The sequence below is a fragment of the Homalodisca vitripennis genome, chromosome 1, assembly GCF_021130785.1.
Source record: "Homalodisca vitripennis isolate AUS2020 chromosome 1, UT_GWSS_2.1, whole genome shotgun sequence".
Taxonomy (NCBI): Eukaryota; Metazoa; Arthropoda; class Insecta; order Hemiptera; family Cicadellidae; genus Homalodisca; species Homalodisca vitripennis.
Genome location: NC_060207.1, coordinates 137383766 through 137394758, shown reverse-complemented (window position 1 = coordinate 137394758; position 10993 = coordinate 137383766). Strand labels below are relative to the sequence as shown.

At 34.2% G+C, this 10993-nt stretch overlaps 1 protein-coding gene across 1 annotated transcript in view; it reads left to right on the top strand.

Moving 5' to 3' along the window:
* Window positions 1-4673: 4673 nt before the first annotated feature.
* LOC124371906 (BTB/POZ domain-containing protein KCTD3) overlaps window positions 4674-10993 on the top strand; it is a 30852-nt gene continuing 24532 nt past the window's right edge. The window contains exon 1 of the mRNA XM_046830275.1: window positions 4674-4979. Within this exon, the coding sequence (XP_046686231.1) occupies window positions 4927-4979 (53 nt within the window). The 5' untranslated portion in view covers window positions 4674-4926. The remainder of the gene's footprint in view (window positions 4980-10993) is intronic.

The window sequence follows — 10993 nt, the reverse complement described above, 5'->3', positions numbered from 1 at the left end:
CTATTGAAATATTCATTTATGTTGTAAAGAGCTTCCTTCAGAAGAAAATCCTTCCCAAAACGGTTAACAACATGATTAAATGCTTGGCTACGTCTGCAATAAATTAAAAATATTTTAAAACCATTATTACTTCTGTATTTGATTAAGAAATCATAAAAACCTAAATAAATATATATTCTCTTAATTTTGTGTGAAATGTAGTTTCATTGTCTCTGCTAACTCATCCGCCTCTAAACTACTCGAAACCCTTGTTCGCTGTGGGTATATGTCCACTCTGAACATTGATGAAAACGGCCATGACTGTTGATACCTTAAAACGCAGTTAGAACTGCTATTAAAACTGTATTAAATGTATGTTTTTTGTGTATGAAAGCATTTAGTATATAATTCAGAACTGAATAGAATACCTTAAATAAAATTTACGAATCAGTAACTTTACAATTAATTACTTTAATTTTCAAACATTTTGTTCTATTGATTATATACGTTCTGGGTATCTCCAACAGCGGATTTCGTTAGTTTTTGTTTAATGATCCATGGTCTGTAAATAAATAAATATAATAAAACATTGAACAAAAAATGTATAGTATGAATTTAACCAACCATAACCTTATGTCTGACGAGGATAATCTACAACGTACAACGAGTACGCTAAACTTATTTATTTTGTCAACACAACGTAAACTATTATTTAAGAAAAAAATGAAAGTTAGAACTCTTCAGTGTTAGGTCAAATATGAAGTATCTAATAAACAATACAAATTACTACCAGACACGGTTGATTTTAAGGCATTTACAATCCGCCTCGTTGTATAATTTACCGTGGGAAACTAATTATTGCATAGTTTCAAAACAAATATTTATTATAACTGTTATATGTAATAAGTTTTCCCAAGGAAGTATTAACAAAAAACTTAAAATGAGTTACACTTTATGGAGTCGTACGAAGAGATTAACAGCACTGAATATACTCTAGTCTGTTATCAGTAGCGAAGATTGGTTTTCTCTTGGCTCCAAAAGTGGTCTAGAATCGGCATATTCTTACCTACTTACATGTATATATATATATATATATATATATATATAAAATAGTAAATATAATAAATAGTAGTATATAATAAATAGAAATAGTACATGTTGTATTGTGATAACTTGTTCCTAGCTTAGTTTAGAAGTGATGTCTCTGTATGTGTCTTTGTAAAAATTTATTATCTGATTTATTTATTAAAATAAATTTATTAATCACGCCAGTACCCTTATCATACTAAGTTACACAATCATGCCGAATATTAACTCTAAAATTGCGTTGGATTAAAATGTTTAAGCTTATTTTTTTATCTAAAACTTTAACAAAAAAACCAAAATGCTAAATATGTAGGATATGTTAATGTAAATGTTATGTTAAGGTGTATTAGGTTTTATCATACAGTCAATGATAGGCCTAAATTAAGAAAAAATTTAACAGTCGTTTTCCCTCATTATTAGGGAAACTCACGAGAAACGCCCTTATATTAGGTGATACTCATAATTAGTTATGCCTTAGTTACAAAAAATAATAATAATGATTCTTCATAGAAAAACAGTCGACCGAATTGTATTGCAAATATCATTTCATAATATTGGTTAAAAATGGCCTTCCTGCAGTTCAGTCGAAAGAAGTAGATAGATTTTGTGACAATAGTAATATTATTAATTTATCCCATGGGATTCACATGTACTCAAAATCAATAAAACCGTTCGAGATAGAAAAAATGTGTATAATAAAAAGTCTAGAAAATGTTATAGACATTCCAGAAAAGTTTTTCTGTGGGTTCATAAATGATATAGTTGTTAATTTTTGAATTGTGTAAACGGTCACCATACCCTTTTTTACGAATTCAGTTGAGATATTTACAAAAATCAGTCTTTTTACCAAGTTTGAACTTGTTTCAGCATTTCTATCACCGGTGGATATCTCGAAAATATGTTACCAAAACATTTTTTTAATACAAAGTTTTTAGTAAATCTTATTGGCAATCCAGAACATTTGTTTGTTTGCCTCTAGGTTAATAATGAAGTTGTGATTTTCTTAAGTTCAAATGGCCTTGGCGCCATTGAAACTAAATTGTGCACCAAACTAGCTAACAAACTAAGCCAAGACATTTTATAACGGCAATTTTTCATATATTTCCTATATGTTAACCACGAACCCTAAGAATGTCCATGTAAAATTTTAGTACAATCAGTTGAGTAGTTTACTCGTGAAAGCATAACAAACAAACAAACTCACTTTTGCACACCACAGATATCAAAATAAATTCCTCAAGAGAACAGTATGCTTTTGACAACAAAAAGTGTCTTGGCTGAGATTTAAACTGTTGGGGTCCATTAATTCGTCTGAGATCTCCGGGGAGCTTATTATCTGACTATTGACTGATATGGCAAATGTTTGAATATAATTGTTATATTCTGTTCAATGCTGAAGTTGTATTGGAGAATGTCACTGCCCTGAACGATTTCGCACTTGTATTGGCAATGCGACATTGAAAATATAGCACTGAATAAGATCAACAATTCAAGCTCCCTGAAGGTAGTTGTACACGACTCTATGGGTTTTAATTTCAGAATGATTCTAAAATAATTTCACAATAACAGACCATAGGCCAAAGTTTGATATGCTAGACCATCCAAAGTAGACTGATTTCTGTACATCAAACAAGCAGAATTTTGATAGTTTGTGTAGGTCATAAATGTCTGAGGGAACATTGAGCAAACGCTAACGATGAGAAAGTGTCAGGTCAGTCACCAGTCAATGTGCATCTCTAGAAATTTGGTGGATTCGGCTTCATCTAGAATACTTCTTTCGCCATCACAATTAATTGATCATTGTTTACTTCCTTTTGACGGAGACAAAAATTTCTATCGTAGGTTTTATTACAGTTAGTATTTAGATTGTATCCAGTAAAGGCCTTTTCCGAGATCTTGTTTCATTTTTACGAAGGAAGCCTCCCAGTCTTCTAAAATGAGAGAACGGTATTTAGTTGGGGCACATGGATTGTCCGTTTTTTAATCTGTGCCACTCATGCTGTCTTCAAAGCGGACGGGAAAACGCCTTAAGTAAAGGAAAAATTAATCAATTTAGTCAATGACGGCAAGTTCTAATTGGAGCAGTGCTTGATCAGCCACACGACATTACGTTGATGTTACTAGACATTTTCTGCTTGAGACCCCTCACGACGGTTGACACCTTCAACTCCCTCACAGGAAAAAGAACCATGGAACAAAGAGACCGGTCTCGCTAGTAAATCTTTCTTACGACTGTCCCATTTGAAAGATTGGTTTTGTGTATTACAATCGAAAAAATATTATGGAATTCACTTGCCACTTGCACGGGATTATTTGTTAGTTCAATAAAAAGTTCGTGCTGTAAAGCTTTACCTCTCGCGTACTTTGTGAACATTTTCTGCGTTTTTAATTTTTGTTCAAGATTTCGTGCAGCTTTATTTTTTTTTCAATTTTCATACTCATCGTTTTCAGGTTTTAAATAAATTTAATTATAAAATTTGGGCCTATCTCTTACGTATAAAGTATCTAGAGTAATCCCGGTATTTTTTTCTTTGACTATTCTATGTATATATGGGCTAGTGTTATTCAAGTAAATATTCAGACAGTCGTTGAATGCAGTAAATGCTTTCTCCACGAGTTTGAAAGTGTCCACAAGTCTCTTTGGTGGAATCTGTTGAAAGTGTTTATGTTTTGTGTTTGAAATCTCTATTAAATTTCGCTGAAGAGGGTTCGAATTCATGATTGAATTGTTTGAGTCTCCTGTGGGAAATGGTAAGAGATAGCTACGTCGAGAACAGAAACTAAAACTTTCGGTAAGTCTGTGATAATGTTGTTGATTGCTGTACTCGATCTGACAGTCATTCGAGTTTGTGTTTTCAGTGACCAAACTAAATCAAAAGAAGTGAGAACATCGTGAAACCACTTATATCTGTTAGGACCAAATCTAACGGACATTATATGTCTGTTATGAACATAAACTTTTAAAAAACATTCACTGCAAACTAGATTAAAAAGCATAACGAAACCGTTTAAATCATTATTATGACATGCATATGGAATAAAATATTTTCCATGAAGTACATAAAGTTTTTAGAAAAATCCCGAGATACCGTAATTACTTATTGTGACATTCTATGAGAAGATTTTTCATACAATACTGTTTAAGATTTTTCATGAAATCTGTTACCACTTAAACTATTGTGGTAGTGCAATATGTAGTAGCAGACAAAAGAAATCATGCATATAAAAATATTACATGATTATTTTGTCAGAAAATTTTTAAACTTCTAATACTGAATAAACTCAGACAATAGTAAGAAAAAGCCAATATTAAAAATTTCGTTCATAAAAACGAGTGAGTTACTGGAAGATTCAAATGGGTTACAACTCTTAATAAAATATTTACATGGTATCCTAGCTATCTAAAAATTGTGTAACACACAGCTCAGTTTACTGTAAAATCTTCATATAGATACTAGATTTATTCTCTTTGGCAATCAAGGCGATAACCAAGTTGGGATAAGAAATATGTGAGGAAAGGTTACATGTACTGTTGATAAGATTTGCTTAATAGCAAAGAAAATCAAAAATATTATTACCTAACCTAAATAAAACACAAAATGTCAAACGTCACAACAGATGGTTGTTTCTACAGTTAACTTACGAATGATCCACTGATGTACTTATGTTGATTACTTCGTTTGTTTTCTGGTACGCTGGAGTGAAATAGCTTGCAACAAGTAATATAGATAGCGTAGCCTAATTAAATAACGAAAATTGTCGAACTTTAGCTTGAATAGGTGAATTTTACACTCACTCAGTTCTAAATATGCTTAAACCCAGAAACAATTCTGCCACTTAGTCATTTTTCCTAACAATAAAATGTATCAAAGTCACACTGGTGACATAGTGCATCTCAATGTTGGTGGAACAAGGTACTGTATTATTTGTAGTATTTTTATAATAAGATAAATTAACTTTATTCAATTTTATTTTTCTGTAATAGTAATTAAGGTAGTTGTTTTCAAGACACTTCACATTTTATGTTGATTTTTCAAATTGAAAGTACTTATTAGGCCTAAGTGACTAGAATAGGAATAGCGATATAAATGAAGTAAAATTTAGGAAAGGCATAAAACACCTAAAAAGGTAAATGTTACTTCACAATACTTGTCGTTTTTTCAAAAGGAAAATGCTTAGAAAGTAAATTTAAAGATAGGCCTAATTGTGATCTTAACGGGTGGAGTGAGAAAATACAACTTTTGTGTTATTAACATATTGTTATCCTCCGAAACAAATTAATATGAGGTTTCAAGGGGTGACAATGACAAATACCGAAGCTGTCGAATTTTAAAATGGAATGACTTCTCACATGTGGAGTATAATATTTCATTGTTCTAGGGGTGTCATGTCTGGTAATTCTAAGCAATATATGGGTCAACCTCGATTTTTCTCATATTACTATATAATGTTCCAATAGTCAATTAGAAAAGGAAATGACTAGAATTTCTTGCCGGAAAGCAGTTATAGGGAGCAGGCAACCGCCAGACGGTCATATATTGCTTAGAGTTACCTATTAGTGATCAGGGGCACTGACGTGATCTGGGCTTAAAATTTGGAACTACTCGAGTTAATTTTTTTTCTAAAAGAGCAAGCAGCGCGAAGCGCTGCGCAGCGGGCAGGCATCGTGCTGATCCTTTTTTTTTTATTAAAAATTTCTAATAAATTGTTATTACATATTACAATATAATGTAGGTAATGTATGTAAAACAATTTTAAACACATAATTACATGCTGGAAAGCAAAGTAAACCAATATAATCCGCCCAATACAAAATCTCCGTAAAAATCTGGTAAAGGAATCTGTGTCATTCCTTTTGGCCTGAATCAATTCAGTATATACGAAGATCACGCACGATGCTTGCCCGCTGCGCAGCGCTTCGCGCTGCTTGCTCTTTTAGAAAAAAAATTAACTCGAGTAGTTCCAAATTTGAAGCCCAGATCACGTCAGTGCCCCTGATCACTAATAGGTAATCCTCGCGGTTGCCTGCTCCCTATAACTGCTTTCCAGCAAGAAATTCTAGTCATTTCCTTTTCTAATTGACCATTGGAACATTATATTGTAATATGAGTTGCCTGCTCCCTATAACTGCTTTCCGGCAAGAAATTCTAGTCATTTCCTTTTCTAATTGACTATTGGAACATTATATTGTAATATGAGAAAAATCGAGGTTGACCCATATATTGCTTAGAATTACCGTCATGTCTTGTTACGATTGTGAGTCAACCTCGCATTGGTTGCTGCTGACGTCAGCTATTACGCCATTTATGGATATGTAAAATAACAATAATTCTATAATAAGAGGGGTTTGACCCAAATAAAACGTTTTTGTTCATTTAGACCTAAGAATAAATGTTCGTATCAGCCTGGTACAGTGCTTCCAGCCAACAGCATGGGCTGCAACAGCACCGCTGTTAGTGACATGCAAAAAATATCCCTTGAGGTAGAACTTATCATTAAAAGATAATATTCTAAATGGTCGGATATTATAAGATTAAAGGTCGACCTGGAAAATGACAAATTTGACGTTATCAACTTATTCTGCTCATCCTCCTGAACAAAAAATATATATGGCTTTGGGGGGTGCAAATGACAAATAACATGATTTTAGAGGGTATATACATAAATAGTTCTTAATGTTTTAATGTTCTGTTTGTGTGCTGTGTCTTGATATCTGTAAATATTATCTGCGGTTGGGACTGATAGCATATCTGTTATCTGAGCGCTCTAGGGCAGATGTCAGTGCTTCACTAGATATCGTGTACTGTAGTTTGGATCAAGTGAGTGCGTGACAATCATGGATCAACCATTCACTAGTTCGACCAATCGTAGTGAACTGGTATGTCGTAAATATTATCTGCGGCTGGGACTGATAGCGTATCTGTTATCTGAACGCTCCGGGGCAGATGTCAGTGCTTCACTAGATATCGTGTACTGTAGTTTGGATCGAGTGAGTGCGTGACGATCATGGATCAACCATCCACTAGTTCGACCAATCGTAGTGAATTGGTGTGTCAGAGTGTTTTGTCGGGCATGTTAAGAGTTTACGTTTCAACCGAAACGAGATTGGTGCTGAATCCCGCGCTGATGGCCGGAGGCACTCGTCTCAACTCGATAACAACTAATTAATTTGTATCTCGAAATTTAAGAAAAACATTGTTCATTTAGATCAAAATTCTGTTCATTACACTATTATTTTTCATAAACGTTTGCAAAGATGGCGCCGCATCCGATGATGTCATCACGAGGTTATATCATGGTCACAAAAGGTCACATGATGCCCTATGTGGATGTAGAACATGGAAATATTGCTCAGCGCTTGAACAGTTGTTCCATTTTTTATGTTCTAGAAAATCGTTATTTCTCATTTCCACCCTGTCAAACCTTATATTGTTTTGTTCTGTAGGATGATTCTAATAAGTTAATAACGTGAAACTCGTATTTTTCCGCTCCGGCCGTTTATGTGACAATTACCAAATGGTCTGATCAGAATGCCTACGGCCATTACTGCTAGGTAGGAAACGCAACTTGACAAAACAAACAAATATTGTTAACTCACGTAACTTAAACATAACTTCCTACTATCATGCAAGAAAAATAGTTTCTATTTTAATGTTCTAAAATTCATTATTTGTCATTTTCACCCCTTGTAACCTTATTTTATTTTGTTCAAAACTATAATAGATTAATAACGCGAATCTCGTTACTGGTGTCGATAAAAATATATTTGGAAATAATGCAAATAAGTTGAACCAAACTATTTTACAAATGAATAAATAGTGTATAAAACAAATGTTTTTTAATAAGTTTAATAATAAGCAAAACTAACATAACTATAATTTCCTAATTTCGTTTGTGTGTACTATCTACTTACATACCATGTGGTAACTTTCAATCGCATAAAAATAGCTGTTCTCAATTTAAAAATAAACATGATTATGCTATACATCAAACTCCCACTCTCTCTATCACTGAAGAAATACAATGACCAATAAAAAAGGAATTAATTAATATCCTATTATTTTAACTGCTCACGTAATACTCAATCAAATTAATACAAAACTAACCTATCATTCATAATATATAAATATAAAAACAACAGGTAATAGCGCCAGGGCAGTTGAGCGGAAATAAGTAACAGTGAGACAGTGACACCATTAAAACAACACTCAACATACAACTGAATCTAACAGTAGTTCACATGCCATCACATTACGTGTGTGCTGCAATAACTTTTAATGGCCTAACTCGAAACTTCAAAAATCAAAAGAAACTATGTAATGCTACTATTTAAGATTTACAGTAAGCGTGCGCAAAAAAAGCCGGACATTTTAAATAATTTTCAAAAGCCAAGAGGACAGGATGACATGTCCACCTAAAGCCGGATGTCTGGTCACCCTGCTCACAACACAAACTTTTATATTGAATATGCAGAAAAACACCATTCGTTAGTAAAAAAAAAACAGCACTTCTACAAGAGAAAGAATAACAATTATTTCTGTAAATGACTACGCAACCAAATAAAACCAATCAGGAAAAGCAATGTCAAAATGCTCAAAGAAGTTGTGCAATAACAAACAGGACCAAAATGTCAATGGAAAAACAATGAATAATCTTCATCATGGAAGTAGAAACTTTGGCCACAATGATGACATAAAAGAGTAGGCTACAGAAGAACTCTTTAATTACCTTCAAATGCAGTTGATAGACCTATTCTTCATGCTGAAAATTCCTTGTTCACAGCCTTGATATTACCTCCTGCTGTAACTACCCCACATTAGTTTCTTATCCTTCCTCACCCAAAAATCCCGATACATCCTGGTCCACTACATAGATGGACTAATTGAGATATAACCTAAAAATTAAAACACTTAATAATTTTTATTTAATTATGGTTTACGACCGGCTCAAAATTTTTTCTTGAAATACAAATATACTATTTTAAGAAATTATTAAAAATAGTCATTTTGGGTAGCATAGTTAAAGTAAACATTGTCCTTTAAAAAACCCCTAAAGGGTTAAAATTCCTCTTTTGAGGATGGTAAACCCTTAGGTTGGGAGTGTGACTCAAGTAGAATGATAGACCCTAGAGTAGGTGGGACAGTCGGTTAGTTAGATTGGGTTAATTGTTAGTTTTGTGAACAAAGCAATATTTTTACTATTTTCATAATTTTAAAATTCATTTTTGGTTAAGATTTTAGTATATTGGTCTCGAGTAGGAAGATTAAAGAAATCCCTACATTGAAGGGTTTATTCCCCATGCATGAATTTTTCTTATCACATGTTTCCTCGCCTTCTTTAGTTTGTTAAGAGTTGTGATTATTGTACTTTTAACTGTGTTTGATGTGTCTTTCCTGTGTTGTGTCTTACATTAGTGCAAGTAACACTTTATTATCAGTTTGTTTTGTCGTATGAGTTGGATATCATGTCTTATGAAGAATGGCCTTCAGAATATATTACATACTTACAAAACTTTTAAAAAGGAATCTAGCTCTTTAAATAAACAAAAATGAACGATTATTTGAGCTCACAGCACTGAGCAAGTAAATTGATGCTGTGTGCTATGGACGCCCATAGGTGTCCATGCTTAAAAACACATGTGAGAATGTCTATATAACAAAATAATACAAAATTGCAAAAAACAGTAAGAAAAAGATGTTTCAGCACACAGTGTGAGTATGATGATATCCAACCAGCAGTGAACATGTTAAGATAATAGTGCTTTATATCAGTTACAAGCACCCCACTCCCATTAGTTGTATGTTAAGGGTATCTGTATTACTTTATCCAGTACAAATAATGTAAACAAAAATGACATTCTACGCTATGTGTACAGCCTCACTAATCCGAACCTTGCTAATTCAAACATTGTATTATTGTAACACCTTCATAGCAGATATGACTGACTTGTCACACCCTGTGCAGTATGCTTAGTCCTACAGTAACTGCAAACTTTAACCCTACAATAGGAGGAGTTTGAACTAGCATTTGTTTGTGAGATAGCTCTGTCTTGTGGGGGAGGAGTAGTGAGGGTCTGTGTAACATTCAAGCTGTCTTTCTAGCAACACAATGTCTGGGGTACACAGCAGCTCCGGGGGGTAATGTGAGTATTATATCAATAGGAGGAGTTTGAACTGGCATTTGTTTGTGAGATAGCTCTGTCTTGTGGGGGAGGAGTAGTGAGGGTCTGTGTAACATTCAAGCTGTCTTTCTAGCAACACAATGTCTGGGGTACACAGCAGCTCCGGGGGGTAATGTGAGTGTTGTATCAATAGGAGGAGTTTGAACTAGCATTTGTTTGTGAGATAGCTCTGTCTTGTGGGGGAGGAGTAGTGAGGGTTTGTGTAACATTCAAGCTGTCTTTCTAGCAACACAATGTCTGGGGTACACAGCAGCTCCGGGGGGTAATGTGAGTATTATATCAATAGGAGGAGTTTGAACTAGCATTTGTTTGTGAGATAGCTCTGTCTTGTGGGGGAGGAGTAGTGAGGGTTTGTGTAACATTCAAGCTGTCTTTCTAGCAACACAATGTCTGGGGTACACAGCAGCTCCGGGGGGTAATGTGAGTATTATATCAATAGGAGGAGTTTGAACTAGCATTTGTTTGTGAGATAGCTCTGTCTTGTGGGGGAGGAGTAGTGAGGGTCTGTGTAACATTCAAGCTGTCTTTCTAACAACACAATGTCTGGGTTACACAGCAGCTCCGGGGGGTAATGTGAGTATTATATCAATAGGAGGAGTTTGAACTAGCATTTGTTTGTGAGATAGCTCTGTCTTGTGGGGGAGGAGTAGTGAGGGTCTGTGTAACATTCAAGCTGTCCTTCTAGCAACACAATGTCTGGGGTACACAGCAGCTCCGGGGGGTAATGTGAGTATTATATCAATAGGA